Below are 22601 nucleotides of genomic sequence, written 5' to 3'. Positions count from 1 at the left end.
CTCAGGCGTGCATTTATTGTAATTGAGAGAGGAGGTGCACGCTCGGCGGAATCAGTGTGCGACCTACCGACAAGTTGGGCCGACCTAAGAAAAACAAGGTTAAAGATACTGCTGTGATCGCCAGCTCCGCTGCTTCCTCAGTCTTCATATCTGAATCGCGAAGGTGGCCGAATATTTTTCTATTATATAAACGAACAGCTCCATGAATAGAATCACAGGTGCGCTTTCTGTTTCACTTGCACTCTACACCATTCCCTGAGCGACCGTACGCGAAACTACATTGTGCCCTCCCTTTTCAGTAAAGTATTCTGCGCTACACGTGGTGATAGGGGCTGTGAGCTCAGGAAATTCCTTGAAAGCGGGAAGTGTTCACCTACTTTTAGTCATCTTAGTATCTGTCACGACCCAACTGCTGCAAAACAAAAGTTTGTACAGATGTGGAAACACTACAGCTAGTGGAGAGTGTACTTTCAAAACCAAACAAAGCAACAACACGAAAACAACATTAACCATGTGTTCCTGCCATCTCTCTTTGGAACGCAGTGACTCTTCATTGTTCATATCATTGTTATATTGGTCAGGTCATTGCTCCCACTGCTCTTGCGTTGTTTAGCGCTTACCTAATAGTAGTTCAATTCTTCTAAAAGTGCTTTGTGCATTGCAGTCTTTTAATCACAAACTATTTTTTATTTGCCTCCGTCAATTACTCGTGATTCAATTTTGTCAAAACCATCCTGGATAATTTAAAGGCTTTCTTGGATATTTTTTTTTTGTTTTAAAGTCGCCTATACCTTTCAGTAGATTTAAATTTACCAAAAATAGTTTAAATCCATACAAACTTGTTACAAGCTTAATACCAGTGGAAAACAGACGTAAGCTATTATTCTATTCTTGCTTCTTTTTTCTGTTTGTCAGCTCTTCTCTGCAGCCCGAATACTCGGCTCTCAAGGAAGGATGTGATATTAATCAGTATTCAAGTAATGCTGTTTGAATATTCGGAAAAAATGATACCAATGTTATAATTGTAACTCTGAACCGCCCGCCATACAAAATAGAAAAACTTGTGTGCAATCACTTACAACTTCTAGTTGATGCATTCGTGGTGTCATTTCGGCACATCCTCGTTTAATAGGAACCAACACGCAGTCGCCGAAGTAGCATCTTCCTTCCTCCATTGACCTTTCTTTATTGTAACCAAAATCTTCCCTCTGCGTGGGAGGAAGAAATAACCTGTTTAACACACAACGAAACAATGCCGGGTTCTCAAAAATTGCGTATTTTGTTGAAATCATAATTGAATAAAAATATACTTATAGCTTTTAAATTTTTTTCGCATTTCTAGAGTCAACCCTCCTTTCATGACAATTAACAAGATTCGTTTTGTCCGAGTTTTTCAGGTTTAAAACACATTGATTGGAATTTTGTTTGTTTGAGGTTCCTAACCAGCCAAACGGCTTTCCACACCGCTCAATAGATTGCATGTTTTGCTAACTTGTTTTTTTTTTAATATTTGGTTAAATGTTTTGTTTCAAATATTGTTATGGTTAAACCTGGATATAAAGAAGCCGACAAAAATTAGCAACGTTTTGTTACATCGCATTTTCGTAACATGCAGGTTTCAAGTTCAAGTATTTATTTTACAGTGCTCCGTGATTTGCACCTGCCGCTTACGCACGATCTTAGGCACTACGCGGCGTTCAAGAAATCTAGTTCGCTTACCCCCGTATTCACAAGTGTACCTTAAGTATCACGCTTGCCTTTTTACACGTTTTCTTTCAAAACGTGTTTCAAGAAGTGAACGTATGCTGACATGACGCCTTTTCATGAACTTCATGCTCTTTTTCCCACTCAAAATTATTTAGTGGGTGCCCGGTGGAGTTCTGTACCGGGAGGCGACAGAATTTGAAAACGCGAACGTTTCTTGAAAAAGAGAAAGCTTATCGTTTTCTGGCAACAGGACTCATCATCGGTGAACCGACGCCACAGACATCATTGAAGACCAGCGACACGGGTTGACAGAAGCGTAACCCTAGAACCGGCACCGCACTTCCTCGTGGAAACGCATGGCAATTTGCGGTACGGGCGAAGAAAAATAAACTGAATGAAGAAACTTCACTAAAGTAAAGATGGAAGAAAGCGGAGAGAAGGATGAGAGAGGGGGCAGAGCAAGATTGGAGATGACGCCAGTCGCCCAAAAAAAATTGAAGTGCAGTTACTATTGCCAACTGGTGTCACAATACACAATCTCAAGTTTGTGCTACGTTAACCATGGGATGGCGTTAGCCACTGGTTTCATCATCATTATCACGAAAATTTTGTTTCCGGAGATTCTAGCTATCTCCATAGCTGCTGGTTCCTTAAAGAGACACTGAAGTGATATGTAAACATTGCGGGATTACTTGCGCAAATTGTAGTCCAGAGTCCCCAGGCCATGTTTCAGCCACCCTGGGCGCGTTTACGCGATTTTATTTAGTAGAAAAATTATTCGAAAATGCTTTCCTCCTCCCTTTACGCTCGCCCATTTTCTGCGGCGTTTTCGTGTGACGTCGCGAGGAGCCGAGCTCGCCATTGGCTGCGCTACTGCACGGCTCCCCGGCCTTCAGACACAGTCAGTCGGCCCAGCGTTTCGTCCGCCGGCCGCCGCGGGTCGTTGCAATTCGTTCGCTCAGTTGAAACGAACCCAGGACACGTTTGTGAATGGAAGAATCTGCCTTCCTTTACTTGGTTAGTTTGTACACTGTATCTAGCTCCAAGTCAAGGTCGCTTCACAGAAGCGCTGCACAAGCGCACATGCGACGCTTCGCTGACTGGTACGTCAGTAGGAAAATATAAGGCCTCTTGAAGGCGGGAGAAGAGTCAGCGAAGTCAACATAGGTACGAAGGAAATAAAATCAACTGATATTTTTACCGTACAGCGTAAAACTAGGGTGCGGGAAGCACTTTTTTGCGCTGGGCGAACAAGCACAGCGGTCAGCAGCACGACTACGCATCTGCGAAAGCTTTTCCGTTTACGAAATGCAATTACTAGACGTGAGCTATTGAGGAAACTCGGGTGACGCTTACTGCACGAGCGCAATACAACAAATAGTGACCTAAGCTGCATGAAATGCCAAAACTAAATAAAAGTGTAAACTGGTTGTACAATATATACAGTATATTACCAAGGGCAGCGGAGCCCGCCCCGTGGCCGAGTGGTCTGGGGCGCTGGGTATGTCACCGCGCAAGTATATTGCAAGTCACGAGTTCGAATCCCCGCGGGTACGTTTTTTTTTAAGTGCACTTTTTCGTTTTCCGCCGATGTTTTTTATATTGAGTTCACCTCTTTTTGGGCCGCAACGTTCATGGCTCCACGAACTAGTTCACAAAACGCGCGCAGGCTGGCACTGGCGCGCTAGCGAGTTGTCGTTGGCGTGCTGTTGCCATAAGCACCGACTCTTGCAGGCAGTGGGCACAGGCCAGAATGAACAGACCCTTGGCCTGGTGCGAACACGATTTTTACGATACAGTCATGAGGGAGGCAAGCTCCAAATATGGGGGAAAAGCGCGTGACATTTGGGCGTCTATGGGTACGCGGAGGGCGTTCATGCACTGCGTAGGTCTCGGCTAGCGAATGCTACGATTCCAAGCCGTCCTGGGAGGCTTATCTTTATGCATTTTTACAGCTGACAACATGGCAGAAGCGCGGTACGATGATTACTGAGTTATTGAGAATTCCCATCCAACAACGCCACCGGTTGTGTTTTACAGAACCGAAACCGAAACCGAAACTTGTTTGGTTGCTCACCTTGGGCATCGTCCAATCACGATGCCCGCTCCTCCCAACGTCACAGCTTTAGTTGGTTCGGCCGCCGCAAACCGCGCATGGTAGTTTTTCTTCTTTCGCGCTTTGTAAAATAATTACCGATTTGTCAACCGGATAAACGATGAAAAGTGTGCTAATTTGAGCCAGTCTACGCAGTGCAAGCAAAAACGGGAGCTTGACAAATTCACTTCAGTGTCCCTTTAAAGCAGTGGCAGTATTTGGCAAATCCGTGCACTTCCTCTGGCCGATTTTGCAGTAAAAGTGCAAAAAATAATGGCTGACGAGCTTAGCGAGTTAGCTAATAAAGGTTACCCGCAACAACGCCTTTCTTACATAGAGGTCGCAAGCACATGGGCTTCTATGGCTGTGCAACGGGGAATTGAAAAACTTCGTTAAATTCACGAAGTCGTTACGTAGAGCTTCGTTTCATCCCGGTTTAACTGCTATTATAGTCATTCACCGTTTACTTCATAACACGCTCAATGTGCAAGTACAGATGTAGCTGAACAACACAAAAACATTTGTTAAAATGTCTAACCAAGTGTTTCTACTCATGATAATAAGCTAAGACCTGTCTTGGATACGTTTGAGAATAAGGCTTACTTTTGTTTGATTAATGCAAATTGCTGGCTGTTCGAACCGGATATAGCAACTTGTTGACAGATACGTTCCACGCGCAAACATCACAAAACACAGATTTTTATGGTATAACCCGTAATTGAAACCTATAGCCAGTTAAAAAAGAAGAATTTTCCGCCAGCCGAAGTCCGCTGGCAAACTCGAACAATGGTGCCTTCTCTAATAAATCGGTATCGCTCACAGAAAACCCATAAAACAATCAAGATATTTCTTTATACTTCGTTGCCCTAAGTGATCACAAGAAGCTCCGTCTCCCGAAAATTTTGGAGCATTGGTACCGAACAGGGGCAATGTCATATGTCGTGTTTCGACCACTCTAGCGACTACGACGCCTTCGTTAAGGGAAAACAACTGTATTTACAACGGATCCCAGACAGTACACGTCTGATCGCGGCCATCGTTCCTCGTCGTCCTCTTCTGCCACACCTGAGATCCCTTCTTTACCTTGGAAAAAGCCTTAACGTTTCTACGACCTTCCCTTGCAGCGACAAAAAAACAGTGATGCTTAGGGGACAGGCCTAGCTGCCGATTTTGTGTCTGTACTTGAAACAGCAGCATCGCTTCATGCCTGATCCGTTTTCAGTTATCCCAGGCAAACGGTCGCCTCGCTGGCGGTGCTTAGGCCGGTATTTGCGAGTATAGCGAAGTCCAGGGAAAGTGTTTTTACGATTGCCATCGCTTGTATATTCTTTCACCAAATATTGAAGGCTGTCACGGCCATGACACAGGTGTCTGCCAAGCATGGCAATTGTAACGCGAATTATTTGGTCTACATCCATGTGTCGGTGCCGTGGCAGCCTATCGACAAACCTTATCTTGCAATGAAGCGAGTGTCGTTTTTCTGTCTTGTCGAGCCTTTCACTAATTAATTAAGACTTGCTTTGATGCGTATACCTTCAGGCCAGAAGAACGCCATAACTGTTTTTGGGACTGATCGTTAAACGCAATGGCGATAGTTGTGGATCTGCTGTCGCTAGTTGACGAATGGTCATTATCATTCTTGTTTTCACGAAAGCAGCAATTTAACTTCGATGTTGAATTCTTTCACTCGCGCTTGCTACTGGCTGTTCCACCATAGGTTGGTCTCCGGAAGGCCCGCACAACATCAGGATGTGAACCATTCTCCGCATACTTGTGCGAGCCTATTGTTCAGGTTTGACTGTAGCTGTCGGTGTGACTTCATGAACATTGTTTTTGTTGCTTGAGTTTCGATACCTTGCAATGGGGAAGTCACAACTATGGTTGAGGCATCAAGAGGCGTGTCGTCCCGAGAAGCGTCACAGTGCCTACTGACGTTCGATTGGTGGGTTCTAGGAATGCCAATCTTAGATTGCGTTGCTTCATACTTGAGACAAATGGCATGTAGATCTCTTCGCGGGATGGCGCTGCTTGCCTTAAGATGGATTGCCAATGGCTTCGTTCTTGGTCCAGTTATGACGAAGTCAGTGTCAGTGTTTTTTTTTCAGGTATTCATTGCAACGGTTGCGTACATACCTTCGTTCATTCATCGCGCCCTATTTCGGCACCACTATGTCGCGACAACAACGCCTTCGTTGAGGGGAAAGAACTGTATTTACTACGGATCACAGACATATCACGTACGACAGCCGCCATGGTTTCTAATAGTCCTCTTCTACCAACACCTGCAGTCACTTCTTTGTAATTGTAGAATAAAGATCCAACAACCACCACTTATATCGAATCCTTTAGTGTGACTGTGCTAAATATTTCAGCAAAAATTGTGGGAATACGTGATTGGATGTTTAGGCCGCCACATATACTGCCTTCATATGTGTCGTAACTTCTTCAACGAATAATGTCACAATTGATAACTTCGATACTGTAGTCACTACTGAACACCTAAAACTGTCGTCATCTTGCTGCTCGGGTAATACTGGGACGACATGAAGACGGGAAGCAAGCTGTCTTTACAGTATATTGATAACGTTTGTAGCGCACTGTACGCAGAATTCGGGCCTCCATAACGATGCGATGATGATGTCACCCTGAAACCACATAAGAACGTCTTCTGGCCTCGCGCCGCACAGATTCCTGAGATTGTTATCTGAATTCGTAAAAATATAAATATGATATTATAAACAATAAAATCGGTAATTATTGTTTCCTTCGCGGGGCCATTAAAGCTAGACAAGTTGATTAGGTAGCAACAGTTCATAATTCTGGATATAAGCGCAAAGAATATAGTTATCGACAAAGACTAAAAACCTGTGTCTTCGGCACAAACACGGGGTACATCATAATCCCTAGTTGTTATTTCACCGAGAACTATACTTTCTTCTAATCTACGCAATATAAATTTATAAAATTATATTCGTGCGAAACGCAGCCACAAAGTCTGACAAATGATCTATTTATGGGCTGCTGCTGATGATTATCATCAGCCCATTTAGGTCCACTGCAGGACGGAGACCTCAGCCCGTGACCTCCACTTGCTCGTGCCCTCCGGTTCCGGAGTACATGCTTTGACTCAAGATTTAATTGTTTCGCCTCTACATGCAGTTAATGGCCTCCCGCTTCTTTTAGTCCCGTCTCTTGGTCTGCACTCTATTGGCATAATTGTCCACCAATTCTCATTTTGCCTGACTATATGACCTGTTCAAGTCTAATTATTCTTCCTAATTTGAACTATCGTATCATCTACTGGAGCTTGCTCCCTGATCGAGGCTGCCCCTTTCCTGTCCATAAATTTTACATTTTTTATTGTACGCCGCAAAGCCCGTTCGGCCGGCTAAGTTTATTTCCAGTTGTTTAGTAGGGCACCAAGTTTTGGCTGCATGTCATTACCAGTAGAACTCATTGGTCGAATACTTTTTTTTTGACGGCTGGATTACTTCACATTTATTACTCGTGATTGCTTGCCGAGTGCACCCCAACGCATGTCAATTCCAGGCCAGATGTCTTTCTTAAGATCAGCGTTAATTGCCTGTACAGGGTACTTATATTGTTCAGCTTTTTTAAGTGTTTTGTTATGTATGCCTAAAAGGGCCCATTCAGATTGTTTAATTCTCATTATTTCTGGTGTATTCGTGTTTGTTTTTACCGTCATTGTGAAGCTTTCTGATGGTAGTCTTTCAATCATTTTTGGAGTTCTGCAAATTCATTGAGCAAGAGTAGTTTGCCTGCAAACCTCCGGTGACTCAATTTTTCCGCGTTTGTCTGTGAACCTCCGTTTTCACAGTCAAGCTTCCTTAATACCGTTTCCATACAGGCCTTGAACAATTTTAGTTATATGGTATGTTCCTGTCACACCGGTGGGAAGATTTCATTCTGGATCTTTTCGGGTATCTTTCACTTTGATTGTGAAGACCTATCCGGCCCGTAAATACCTGATAGATGGCTTGTTTATGTTTCGTTTTTTCCCACTTCCTTTAACTTCTCCAGCGTTGCTGCGGTGTCTTTTGAATCACACGCTTTTATATCGTTTATAACTGTAATCATAAGACTGTATAGTACACTGTAGATATTTCTGTTAGTTTATTTATGACATGAGTGTGCTGTATGGTAATCATAAGACTGTATAGGACACTGTAGATTTTTCTGTTAGTCTATTTGTGACTTGAGAGTGCTCTATGATAGCTCATCCTTTCCAAACTCAACCTGTTTTTCCGATGTATAAAAATGTAGGTAGTCGCTAATGCGGTTGACTATTACTTTAGTATAGAGCTTGTATACAACTGACAGTAGGCGTAGACCGTAGGCGTAGTAGGCGTTAGTTGGTAATTCTTAAACATTTTAGTTACAAGGGGGATATTGCAACCTGAGCCTATAGGTACAGCAGTTTATTTGGGTCCAACTTCAGAGGTGTATAGCCTGGTGAAGAGTTCTTTCCTGTGTTTTTATTTCGCAATATTTCGCTAATGTTACGCTATTTTCCCTTGCGTTTGTACACCCAGTTTCTGCGAATACCTAGCTTTTCTTTGGTTGCATTCAAGTTTTCTCGTAGCTCTAGTGTTTCCTCGCTCACTGCCATGTTGTTCCCAAAACATTTCGTTCGTTCTACTGCCCTTAATCAATTCTCACAACTCTGCCAAATAAATTTGATCCACCGTACACGACAATTTCAGGCTCTTAGGCTCTGCAGCAGGTGCCTTTGTTTTCTGATTTTGTTTGCCAGTTTGTTTCCCGCATGCTGCTTCACTCACACCTGATGAGGAGCCTATCATTGCAGTTTTATAGATTGGCATTACGCGTGTCAACGCTGTCCTCGTTTTCATCAGTTAAAAGAGGAAATTTGTTTTCAACGGTGATTCTATTCTCCTGCACCCTGGCTCTCACTAAGTACATGGTGGGTTTCCTTCCACTCACTTGTTTCCCCTTTCTCACTTGAGATTCAGCCTTGATTTGCACCTAACCATCATATGGTCGCTGCTCCGAATATTACCTAGCATCTCCACGTGCTCCGCCATACCTCGGTTGTTATTTAAAGGGAAGTAAATTTCGTTTTTAAGAAATGTCCCAACGGAAGTCAATCCCTTTGGAACGTTTTCATATATTCTCTTGTTTGCGGAAGAATACGTAATTAGCCCCAGGTTATTTCTTTCAGGGAATCCAACTAGCCTATATCCTCCACTATTGCGAGTGCCAATTCCAATGTTTCCTTTTTTTCATTTCGAAACATTCAGAAAGCGCAACGCTGGAAAAACGCGACACGAACAAAGGGAACACGGCACGAGCGCTTACTCACAACATAGAACATAGAACACGTGGCAATTTTTTTCTTTTTTTATGGAATGTATCTTGTCTTGTTTCCATGTCCCATGCAAACTGATTGCATACCGTTGTCTGGTGCACCGGTTTCTAGGGCGTTGTCAAGCTGCAAAAGTGGCTTTTACCCGATGAACCATCCACTTGTGGAAAATTAGCTGATTTGATTTGAAAAGTTTAATAAGGAAAGACGAGGAACAAGTACCCTCCCTTTCCCCAGACCACGCATGCGTCTCCTACGATCAGATCGGAACAACCCGAAAAACACAAACAACAAAAACCCACAAAAACAGAGCCAAACACCTACATGATCAGCTGCCAGAGGGTGTACAACTCAATGACTAACAAAATGCGCAATCTCTTTCTCGTGTAAAGGAGCAGATGCCTGACTGGCACATTGATCGCCTCTCTGGGTTATTTCGAAAGCCTCAGCTACTTCCCTCGTCATCTACCGCACAGGCTTGAACACCATCTTTGTATCACACAAAAGCGGCTTACAACCACCACGCTGCCCGCATTTTCTGCAGTGTTTCGCAAGATGTGACGATATAACCTTTTTCAGGGACAGTTCATGCTCTCTGAGGCACACGTTTACGCATCTGCCTGTTTGTCCGACGTACCTTTTACCGCAAGACAAAGAAAGCACAACCGCGGTAAGGAGCACAAGCCTTCCGGCCGCAACCCACCAGTGAAACGCGTGGCCGCGTACCTGGAAAGAAATGCGCTGTGTGTGCTTCCCTCTGATAAAGAATGTGGGTTTGCTGTCCTTCCCAAAGGGGTATTCCTAAGTAAGGCTATTGAGGCGATCACCGTAAATTTCAATCGTGTCGAGAATGTTTCTCTAAGTAAGGTAAAAAGCGTTGCCGAGAAGTTGTGCACCAGCACAACTTAACAAAGTTAGCCCAACAGATTAGGAAAAGCAAAGTCCTGAGCCTTGACGTGTTGTTGACGGTAAAGACACATAAAGTAGATTGGCCCCTCAGAGTTATAGTCACGCAGCAGGGAAGTTGGCAAAAAATTGTCGCTGTGTTCCTCCAAAAGAACCTGAAATTATTAACCATTGATGATCCGTTCTAAACAAAGAATTCAGACCAGGTTGTGGTCTTTCTTAGAGAACGTTTTGAAGAAATGTTTAACGCTTTTTCAATTGACATAGGAGACCTGTACTATTCATTGCCTCATAATCAATTGTTGGATTGCGTCGAGGCTGCCATAGAAAGCTTTGGTGATGTGGCGTTTCAAAATTCCTGTGGTCTTATGGTTGCGGGTTTTTTGGAACTGTTGTCTGTATATTTGCGCTCAACGTATGTCAGATGGGATGATTCAGTGTACATACAGAAGCGAGGAGTTTGTATTGGCTCTTCAATTTCTCCCCTGTTGAGTGACTTGTTGTTGGCACATTTTGATAGGATGTTGGATATTCGTCTGCCAAAAAGTGACGTGATCCGTGTGTTTAGGTTCGTAGATGACTATATGGTGTTGTTTAAAAGTAATGGTGATAGTGTTGATAAGGCCACAAAATGCATTCTGGGGATTTTTCAACATTCCCTTAGCCCGCTGATTGTGACCCACGAAATTCCAGTTGAAAGTTCCATTCGTTTCCTTGATTTACGTCTGTTGCTCAATGATTCCCACGTGTGTTAATGGTATGAACCACGTGGTAAGAATCCGTTGCTTTCATATGAGCCTTGTCATTCTAAGTAGTCAAGCGGGGTATTGTTCATACATTTTTGTCAAATGTTATCAAAAAGTCATGCCCTCATGCAATGTCGGATAGCTGTAACGTTCAAGTCCCCCGTCTTCTGTCTGCAGGCTACCCTCCGCTTTTGATTAGTTCCGTTTCTGAAAGATTGCAGAAGTATCTTAGGCACACTAACAAAGAAAACCGTGATAAGTCATCCACAAAAAACAAAATTGTTGTTATGCCATACATTCATGGAGTGCCACACAAATTGAGCAAAGTTGCTAAGCGTGTGAATCTTCATGTCCTGTTATCTGCGCCCCATAAACTTCCCAGGCTGTGTAAAATAAATAGGCCCAAATCTAAAATGAATAGTGGTTGCCCCGTAAATCACCGCAAAACTTTCGTTGAGTGTGTGGAAGGGGTTATCTACAAGATACCCCTTTCGTTCGGTAATAATTACGTAGGGCAGACGGGCCGCTGTCTGAATGACAGGTTGCGGGAGCATGATTATAATGTTCGGCACAGTTTGGAGGGTAATCTTAGCCGCCATTGTCGTTCGTGTGAAAAGGCAGGTTGTACGCCACTCTTTGATGAGTGTCTTTTTGTCAGCCGTCACGGCCATGCACTTACCGAGAGATTATTGAGGCAGTGGTGATAATAAGTGAAGGAGATATGTGCATAAGTGCCCGGTCCATTCTGCTGTCAAAAAATGAGACTACTTACTATGGCACCCAATCATGAACCTTCCTATAGATGATTGTGTAGTCTTATTTTCCTTGTCACTTTTTTCCATGTATGGGTCAGCCTGTTTTGATCTGTTTTGTGCACGTGGCTGTGTTACAGCTGCGGTATCTGCCATACCTTTGTGATAGAATGTATATTTATGTGGGCGTTTCTTTTCATGAAATTTCAGTTGGAAGTCAGCGCTTGTTTGTCGTCTTCGCCTCGTCCTTGGTCTTTTTTCGCGCTCTGTTGCTAAAAGTACCTGGTAGGTTATGCTTTCTGCTGAAAAATGGCAGTTGTTTTGTCAGTTAACCAGTAACAGTTAGCAGCATAAGTGATAGCCTATATTCCTAGATCAGGGTGGGTTCAAGAAAGGATACTGAAAAAAGAATCATATTTACATCGTCAATCAAGTAACAGAAAATCCGCAGGTTGCACTCAACCTTTTTCCATGGCATTTATAGACTATTGCTGGTTACTTTATAAATTGCTGGTCACTTTATAAATGGTGCAGTGTGCACCATGAATTTGCCCTAAAATCTTGTTCCTTCAAACATTTACAACTGACTGCCCCAGAAACTGCACAGCTGCATACTGCCTAACGTGCTTAAATAATTGGTTCACACATTGTCAAAAACTTGCATTTCAAAGAAAAATATTTTAACTTCCTTCCTAACGTTAAAGCAGGAGACAAGTTGTAAGCAATATTTCTTTGTGATTATAAAAATGCCACTTACCCAGCAACGAGTTTTATCGGGGTAAATCCCTGGCTCTCCATTAGACTGTGTGCAATTGCAGTCGAATACATAGGTGGTCTGAAAGCAGTTAAGAGCATGGTGTTCCTAATGCGCAGCTTGTTTGAGGGTATGTTATCGCAGGCGAAGCACACGATTAAAACTACCTTCACTAGTTACTTAAGCGCCAGCCGCCACTGTCAACGAGCTCCAACTCTAGTTATCATCATGAAACCATCATCACTAATCAGAATCATGTGGAAAGCGGAAGACGATGGCGCAAGGACTCTGACTTAGCAGGCACGCATGTGCTGCTCTTATGCCTTCGACTAGTACTTGGCGATAAAGCCAGCAATGCCACTGCTAAACCTCTGTGATTTATCGCCTTATCGGTACAGGAGGATATGTTTTTAAAAGGGGAAAACGAGAAAACTAGAAAGGTACTTCAATAAACATGCCGTTGGGCTAGTTGGTACATGTTGAATGGGAGGCTTAGCGCAAGAAACACTAGTACAGTGGCAGAACAGATAGGTGCGGCACTTGTAATTGTAGTATGCATATTATTGCGCAATATTGTTGATTCTAGCTTGTAATCTTACATCAATATTGCAGTAAGTTTACAAGCTTGTCTCGCGCGCCTCTCTCGTCTGCCACTGTCCTCTTCTTTATAGCGCTAAACCTCCCATTCGAGATAAGAATGCATTCCCACGTTTCAACTTGTGAGTGCGAGAATCTTCACCGTACGGCGTCTAAAATTAAATACAGCTTATTCATTTGTTGTACAGCGCTGATTATTGTTCTGGAGTCATTCCATTCATTCCAAATAAAATGTTCCTCCCTAACGAAATGGTGACAGCGACTGTTGAGGAAAAACATTGACGTATGGGCAAATTTACCGTGGCTGCATGGCCGGAAAACCACACATTCTTGTACATAAACAAACGACCTCATTATCAACATCAAAAGCATTATGATAATCTTGACAATGTTTCCAGTAAACAAAAAGCCCTCACTCTTGTTCCTCAAACCAATATTGCCTAGCGGTGTGCTTGCAAAACATTTGCCTCTGAATGTTTCCGTTCATCTCGCATTGAGTGTTTGGTCGTTTTCTGCATCTTCCACTGTGTGGTAGCAGTCTCTATGTGCATCTCCGGGTGTCTGTTCACCCATTAAACGCTTGACCCAAGTCGAATTTCTCGTCCTAGTTGTGGCTGTAATGTATTCTTCCCCGCTTATTTTTCCAATATGCGATGCTTGTTTTCTATGCGTAAGCATTATTACTATCATCCGTCTCTCTATGGCCTCTTGGCTCAACTCAGTTTTTCTGAAATGTGTCCAGTAAGACCCCCAGATCTTACCTTAAAAATCATCACTGGCACTCTGCATTCCTTTTCTCTGTTCTTTTTCTTTGTTGTAAAGGCATCTTGCTTTATTATTTTTGCGTGTTTGTACAATGCTTCTGCACATATTCTTTCTGCACCCGTTTTTTATAGAATTCTATTACTCAGAATTCTTGATTCAGTACTCTTGCCACTGAGACGAACATCACGGCAGCGAGATCTGTCGTTTCCAACAAAAAGCCCTTAAAACAACAAAGAAATTTCTTGGAACTTTAAATCAGCTTACCTGATTTGAAGGCGAAAGCTTGGCAATAATGGTAATTGATTTACTGCTAGATAGTATATTTTCCCATTTTTGCATTTTGTTTTTCTGTCTTTTATCGGAATTCCTAAAACCAGCTTTTGTTTCAGCTACACCGTTTATGCGTCTTTTTCTTCCCTTACATTCCTTCATCTTCTGCGGCGTAGTGCGCCAGAAAGTAGACTGGCAATCGCCCTGAATTCCCGTTATTCAGCCTACTGCGTAGCCAGTGTTCGCCTTTTCTACTGACGTGTTCTTACATTCACGTGTGATGCGGCAGGCACTACTCTCCAACATTTACCCTTAAAATTCAATCTTTTGGGCATTTTTTCGAAGTGGCCACAATGCCCCTCAAAGCTGTTAAGGGGGTGGTAACACTTTGTACCTACCATGCGTAATGCCAAGTTTGTATACACCAGGACTTTTTTTATTTTTTATTACGTTTTAAACTGAGGGCGTTTTACACCCCGATACCGTGTATTTATTTTTTAGCCTCCTCACGTCCTTTCATATTGTATTTTACTGGCTGAAACTACTCGCTGTGGCATGGTGCTCTTTCACCTCAATGCCTTTGTGCCCGAAAGCACATACATACAAAAATAGACATCCGGAAGCGCTCCGTGGGTAGCACCGTTCTGTAATCAGCTTCGGTAAAATACATGTGTTGGTAAAGAACTTCTTCAGGAATAGGTGTGGGGTATTAGAACCAAAGACGGGTGAAACGCGATGTGGTAGCAAAGAGGCCGTTAAAGTATCGCCAGGCTCTCGCCTTTGAAGAATGTACGCACAATTTTGCGCCCCAAAGAATTTTCAACTCATAATAATATGTAACGTATAAACTTAACGGTAAGAAGCGAAAAATCGTGAAATCACATTCGGTACATCACTCAGATGCTACTGCGGAGACGAAGTTCAAATTCCATTGAATGACACGTATGTTTTATTATCTTTACAGCGGTGCCCATTTTATAACGGACAACTAGTTAGAAGAGTACAACGCTTTGTAAGTTTTGCTAATTATGCACGTGGTAGCTGGGCTTGGGAACTTGTTCAAGATTACGAGATCAAAATTTCGGTGATGAGGACATAATGGGAGAAGGCGTGTAAAAGATGTTTCGAGCCCTCATTGTTTGACGGGTAATACCGGTGTGCATGCACCCCAACGAGGGTGATCCAATGATAATGAATGGTTGTCGACGCTTCTGCTGAGAAATCTTTTACAGTGTCATGTTAGTACACACGTGCTGGTATTTCTAGCAGCTTTTTAAGCACAGACGAATATTTTACTCAGTGAGTATATCTGCATCGTGTTGCAGCAGTTCTTAGACTGAGTATTCCGATTGTATTAAATTTTCCGAAGCATGTAGGCCTAATTTATCCCATCAAAATATCCCCCGTTAAATTGAAAAGGTGTCGATCCTCTGTCATAATTTGTTTAGTTTGTAAGAGTGATTTTTAGTTTATAATTTCAGACCCCATTTTGTGGTGGTGGGACAAAAGAATTTCTGAAGAAATTATATAGAAGATGTCTTTTTGACTAAGCCTTCACCTAATTACGTTTTTTTTTAGTTTCTTCATTAACGTTGGTGCCATAATATACTAGAGAATACTCTAACGAAGCCCCGCTTTTTCAAATATTTTTCTCGTTCAAACGAAACTGTTTTTTCATTAACCATGGTACTATAATGCACTAATGAACACTTTAACGAAGCGCCGTTTTTGCAAATATTTTTCTCGGGCTAACGAAACTGGAAATATTTTTTGCTGTGCCAGAGGGTTGATCCCGCGAATTAGCAAGGAATATCTGGGGTACACGTATTATAACGTGCACTTATGAACTGCGAACTGATGATTAAGTGACTGGTAAGCAAATCGCTGATTTTAGATGCAATGGGGACAAGGAAGAGAGCGAAGAAATGGCGATATAAAAAACGAGTTGAATCAGTGAGGACAGGGAGTGACAATAGCGGACGAAAATGGCGAGGGGTGGGGTCGCGAGGGAATTCGAAGTGTAGATGACAGGAATTTTGGCTGAAGGATATAGCCCAAACAGGAGGGTAGGAGAAAGCGAAAGGGGATAATGCTACGGTGACGATAATGTGAGAAGAGAGAACGAAAACAATTATTGCCCTTCCACTGTGTGAAGAAGGGTGACCTGCAAAGCAGCACGTCAATCACGGAGTAAACGAAATAAAACACGTTTGTTTGAAATTCACGACTCAGCATGCTTTCTAGCCAATTACCTGAATAAAATTTGGAAAAGACCCGCGCCTTACACATCCAACAAACGTAAAACTGTGTTTTTATGTAACACGCCAATCCAATGGCTTTTACCACACATGTTACCGGACCGGTCGCAGTGGGCTCTTAGGTGGCCGCGTTGAACCTCACGCCAACACAATGCCCATGTCATCAGTAAGGGTATGAAATCTATATCTGCGCATGCCCATCCCCCCCCCCCCCTCCAACAACCAACCCCTACAAACCCGTGCACACATAAACCGCCAACCGATCTTGAGCGGGTGCCTAAAAGTGAAAGATACTGTCGAACATATCGCTCTGAAATCCTTTTAAGCTGAACAAGTGATATTCACCCACATCGGCGTTTGAAGCAGGTCAGTTGCTGCTCATCCGGGAGGGATTCGCAGCTACACGACCAGTTGGAACTTTAGGCGTCAGCGGTGGCGGCAGTGCCCGCGTTTTCCTGGTTTTTGCGCCCATTCACGCTTCTGTTCGGGCTGACCCTCCTTAAGTTTCCAATCCTCTTCCTTCAAGCGAACGGCAAGTACTGGCGTGCCCGGTCATTCACACATCTGCCCATCTGGCCGATGTATGCCTCCCCGCATGAAAGCGGTATCTCGTAAACGACTTCAACGTCACAGGGCACAAAGCGGTTAGCATGCTTCTTTTCGCACTTTTTCGGTTTGGGCTTGCCGGAAATTTGCGCACACAGGCGGTCAAGTTTTTTTTTGGAGCCGAAAACACCTCCGCACTTCGTACCATTGTGCCACCTTTTTCAGGTTGTGCGTAACTCTGTGTATATAAAGTTACGCACAACCTGAAAAAGGTTGTGTGCAACCGGCTCCACAAAAACTTGGCCGCCTGTGTGGGCAAATTTCCAGCCAGCCCAAACCGAAAATGTGCGAAAAGAAGCATGCCAACTGCTTTGTGCCCTCTGACGTTGGGGTAGTTTACGAGACACCGCTTTCATGCAAAGACGGGCAGATGTGTGAATTACCGGGCACACGAGCATAAGTCTTCTCTTAACAATAATACGCGCGCGCGTTTACCCTCGCATTGCGGAGATTGCAAGCCTGTCAGTCCTTTGGAAAAATGCAGACCTTTCTTTGAGCAGATTCGAATTTTCGACAGGAGTGATTATACAGTGGCGAGGGCGCTCTTGAAATCGTTTTGTATTAACCAGAAAGGGGACAAGTGCGTCAGCGATACATCTGTGCTTTTGCGTTCCAGCGAGTTTGAATTTTGAAATACTTCACTTTGATCGTGTCCATCTGTTTTATGCTTTCCATTTAGTGTATCGAAGTGCGGATGCTCCAATGATACATGTATAAATATGAGACGATGCTTCAATAAATGTTAGTTGCAAGTGAGCGCTTGTCTCGTTGTTCTTCTTTAGTGTCGTTGACCAAGTCGCGCTCTATTCTTCAAACACGCGACATCTGCGTGGGAGGTTCAAAAAGGGTTTGCAACATGCTGGCAGGCCGCGCCGTTGCAATGCGCGGTAGCAGCAGAGTAGCGTACGCCACTGTACGTTCGGTGATCACGCGAATACTTCCTGAGACGCAGCACAAATACGCCGCGACCGAGAAGACTGCTTGCTCGTACAGCGCACACATTTCATATTAGGGAGTAGAGTAATTGTGAGTGCATTCTTTTACGCCAAGCCGTGCTTCTATTTACTTTTCGCAATCATCTGGTAACCACACCACCACGGTTAGCTGCCGACTGCGCAACTTGCCAAAGGGGTATCGGTGGAGGCGAGGGGTAAAATAGTTCTGAAACAGGTATGAGCGGTGGTGAGGAAGAGCGGCCGGAGTGCCGCCGAGTAAATCGATGACACCGGAATGAAAACTGGGGGGCGGCGGTGGGAATGGTTAGACATTTACTGCTTTGCGGTAAAATGTGTGTTGCCGGAGCGGTGAGGCACATGGGAAGGGTGGGACAGTCCTTATCGAAGCTTTATTTACAAACAGAGGGACTTAGGCGCATGAGGGAAAGACGAGATATGGAAGGAAGATTGAGCCTAATTTTCGCTTGGCGATGGGCGCACGCACAGTCGGCTGTATTCGGCGTAGTGCTTAACGTGAGAGTCCATGCAGCAGGTCGGGTCGCATTCACAACGGCTGACTGACTCACGCACGCGAGCATGGCGCAAGCGCACTTCTGCCGTCGCCTTCAAGTTACGGGCTGATGAAACACCCCACGTGCCCCTCACTCCAATATAGCACGATGCACCGTAACCAGCTATCACCTCAGGCTAAGGGACGTATTCTGAGCCCCTCCTCCACTCCATTTGCTCACTCCACATAGCTGAGGGGAGGATTCCGCAATGCTTATGCATGGGCAAATCAATTTCAAGGATTTCCTCCGCTAGAGGCTCGAGCGGAGGAAGAACTCAGAATACCAGGGTAAGGATTTCTTGCCTTTCGTTATAACGGACATCCACCGGATATGTGCCCCCTACCCCGTCGAAAGTGCATCGAGCCGATGCACCCAAGGCTTTCAGAAATATTTATGCCCTTGTCGCATTGTCGAAACGAGATTTCGTCACAGCGCGAGGAAGGGCTCGAATCGCACGACATGAAATGCATCGGGGCTGTGGTTAACGGCGCTGTCGAGAAGCGAGTCCATCGTCGACAACAAAGGACCCTGAATCTCTTCCGTGGGGCGGCAATTCATATGGTTTAAACTACCGTTTGCGCAGCATTTCACGGAGTCCTCGACGCCACAGAAAAGTTCATACTTAAACCCTGTCGTAAAGTTTTTAAACGGCAGTCCTGCGACAAGGCGCTGATTCCGGGGCTCAGCGCTGTTGGTACATTCTTCACATGTGCGCCAGTTACCGCTTCTTTCGCTCGTTACTTTATCTCATACATTTTCATGTTGTCGCTGGTGGTGTCAGGGGCACGACTGCATACAGTGCCCGTCACAGGTCGGCCATAAAGAACAAAGGACGGCGTAATTCATGTCATCTTTGTGGAGGCATATTACATGCGAATGTGTCGTTTGGAAACACAGCGCCTCATGTCTCGTGCTTGACATCAGAATACATGCTTAAGATGTCCGCTATTTCAGTGTTTACGCGGTGACACAGCCATTTGTTGGTAATACCTCCTCGTATTCCGAGAGGAGGTGCCGCTTTACTCTAAGACTGCCTGGACGAGCCACACAAAAAAAGGGTTTTCTCTGCATCTACTAATATTAGCCGAATCACAGTGGCGGAGAACGAACTTCGTAATACAGAACTGGGCGACCTCGAAAGCTCTTTCGAGCATGAGGGCTTTTGTTTCGGCGAACCGAGTAAGAAAGTCGGAGGATACTATAATCCACTTGCTACCAGCAGACAACGGCGAAAATGGCATTGAAAGCAATCCGCTTAGCCGGTTCTCTACGCATATCAACTGGGTGCAGCAGACGTGCTGGCCGGATTGATGGTGTTTGGAACCATTGGAGAAGGTAACATGTGCCTACGCAATTTCGCACCATCGCTGCCTGCTTAATACTAGCCAGAGCATGGGTGTACTCAAGGTGACCAGCTGTCGGCTCGTCGTGGCAAGCACGCAAAACATCCTTTCTGAATGCTCCGGGAATAAAAAGCAGGTAGCGTCTGCACCCCGGCCAAAAATTCTGTCTCGTAGAAAAAGCGAAACACAGAGGACGATAACCCTCTTGAAAACAGATTCGTCATGGTGTAAGCTCGTCCTTCCAGGAAGCCAATCAGTGCCAGTATCTCGTGGCCTACCTGCTGGTGCTCCGACAAGAAGGATGCGTCACGTACGCCAGCAAATGCGTCGTCTCATTGGTGCCGTCATTTGCATTGCTTGCACCCCGAGTAACGCGTATTTAGAAGATATCAGGAAAGAATAGCAATGAATGTCCATCTCAACCAAACAACCTTCTGCTTGTGCTTTCAATGCATTGTATTCCTCATCTGCACCTAGAAAATCTGCAGCACACCAGAAAGGTTGTTTGTTGGAAGATGTCGATGGTCGTGACAGGCTGGGATGCTGCACAGAGTTCTGCAGGGTTTAAAGTGACGCCTTTAAAGGCAGCAGCACTCGAACTTATGCGGCCAGAAGCCATAGATCTTCTATTTGTCGTGTAGCTACGTCAAAGTTTAGGTTTTGTTAAGGACATTAAATCCGGATAATTTCACAGATTACAAGCCGCCAGCCGCAAATGGCCAGCGCCACCGATTGCTCAGATAAAGCCTGAGCAAGGGTGTGGAATCTCTATTCTCTTAATAACGGAACCTCGTCTTCGCCCATGCTCTTCAGCCCGGGATTGTATGGGCACCCGGAAAGAACGACCGTGTACTGACCAACATATATATCTCCGTACCACGCACCCTCGAAGCTTATTTCAATGTGATCTGTTGATAGAGGTCAGCCTGACCTGTGTGGATGGTGATAGCCCAACCACTTCCACTTCTCACAACGCTAGGTGCCCTCGCCGGTACCAGCGCAGAAAAGATTGTGGCAGTCATTTTCACATAAAAGATGTCCTCATTTATGCCCGCTTTGCCACCAATATGTGCACCGTGATAGTCAATATTTTCTATCAAAGACGGCTACTTTAATTAAGCGATTCGTAACTGAGCTGTGGTTATCGCGGAGCTTTTACACGGGAAAAACTGCATGTGAATGATTATTTAGCTCGGACATCTACAAACGAGCTGTCACTGGGCAATTCCAGTGATTGAGAGAGTATGCGCTGCGCATATATAGTATTCGAGTCAGTAAATGAAAGCCGGCTCTCCAAAAATACACCCCCTCGCTAGGCCATAGGTCGAACACCAACACGCCGTTTTTGTGCTGAAAACAATGCCGGCTTGCAATTCAGTTCACGGACCCTTCCGAAATGTGGTGAAAGAGATTACTCTCATTAGCTTGTAGCAAAATGTTTTAGATGGAGAGTAATCCCCGCATCTCACGCATTGAAACATAGGAATACTTTTATTGTTCATAAAGCTATATAGGTTGGCGTTCTGCACGCTCCAGTTCATGCTGCCCTCCTATATATCCATTCGATATTCTGGATACTAAGTGGCAAGCGCGTAGTGGCGCATGTTATAATATTTTATTTCAATGCTGCACCCAAAGCTTTTGCCGCGAACGAAAAACAGTATCACTCTTTCGAAAAGACCAAATGACAGAATAGCTACCAGTCGTAGCCATGGGAGCATACTTTTGCGGGCAACGTTACTCCTGCACTGCGCTGCTGTTCATCGCAGAAGTTCGCATTGCCGCATTCACATGGGCGGAAACACGCAGTCCGCTCTGAAATGACACTCGACCAGAAACATCAACTCCGTGAGCTTGTTGTGCGGCACTTATGAGTCGGCGAAGAAATATTTCCGATAGTGACTGCGACACCACTAACGCTTCGAAACACTAGAGAATATTTCATGTAAAATGCCAACTACTACCCCTGTTTCTACCACCTAAAGTGGACGCTTTTCGAGAATGTCTGATCGCGCTGAGTCCTTCAGTTATAAGACGATCCCCAAAGGTTTAGACTGCTCACGAGTTCCCAAGTGCGAAGAATTTTTTCACGGTGATTCACGACACACAGGCTGCTGGGACATGCTATTTACTTTTACAGCTTGCCGAAGTCAACCATGACATCGAAGCTCTCACTCCTTTTTTTTATTTTTAATTCGAAAGCGGGTACTTCTTTTACCGCCGAGGTGAGATACCTTGGTAAGCAAGGGCGTGAGAAAACGTAGACACAATCTCTCTCATTTCAAGGAGTACTGACACGAAATTTCTCGCTGTCAGGTTTTATGCTGTAATGAATACCTATTGGCCCTGTAATTACGAAAATCGACCCGAAAGCCGGCAGCAGCCAGCATAGAATGAACTATAGCACGTTGATTGCAACTAGTTTCAAAGTCGGTCGCCGCGCGGGAAAATGGCCGTTCGAAGGCCAGTCTGCAAGCGGGCCAGCCTTACGTCACGGTCTCACCCGTGAAGTCAGCGACGTTCGCCGCATCGTCTGCTACGATTGCACATGGTCCGCACTCGCCCGCGGAGTCGACATGTCGTCTGAATCGTCAGACTCGGATCAGTCGCTGCCACCCGACAGACTGAACAACTTTATTTGGCCAGGCGATTAGGCCGGTGATGTCTTCGCGTCGTCCGTTTTTTAATATCACTGCAGCTCGAACCGCTGCAGACAGTGATAGCAACAGCTTGTCGCCACTCTTATAATCAATGTGATCGCGAAAAAGAAGTTCCACATGCGAGAAAGTAGATGTTAGTGTGGTGACAAATTGTGCTAGGGGTTGTTATCAGCGCTGAATTTAAAAGCGGCGTTCAGATATATGCCGCGATGATAAGCCTACGCTGACCGGCAGCGGAGGTTCGGCGCTCTGACCCAGCACTGCCGACACCGCGGTGCGGCAAGCGGC

The 22601-nt window shown here is 44.7% G+C and overlaps 1 protein-coding gene across 1 annotated transcript in view; it reads right to left on the bottom strand.

Annotated features, from left to right (window-relative positions):
• Window positions 1-22601, bottom strand: part of LOC144173456 (uncharacterized) — a 58070-nt gene that overhangs the window by 19108 nt on the left and 16361 nt on the right. The window contains exons 5-6 of the mRNA XM_077701875.1: window positions 12311-12388; window positions 1080-1208 (exon numbers count right to left, since the gene is read on the bottom strand). Coding sequence (XP_077558001.1) covers window positions 1080-1208; window positions 12311-12388 — 207 coding nt within the window. The remainder of the gene's footprint in view (window positions 1-1079; window positions 1209-12310; window positions 12389-22601) is intronic.

This window comes from Haemaphysalis longicornis, unplaced genomic scaffold, assembly GCF_048455015.1.
Source record: "Haemaphysalis longicornis isolate Haplotype H1 unplaced genomic scaffold, Haemaphysalis longicornis Haplotype H1 scaffold_3, whole genome shotgun sequence".
Lineage (NCBI taxonomy): Eukaryota > Metazoa > Arthropoda > Arachnida > Ixodida > Ixodidae > Haemaphysalis > Haemaphysalis longicornis.
The sequence above is the reverse complement of the archived record's forward strand: the minus strand, read 5'-3'. Positions and strand labels throughout refer to the sequence as shown.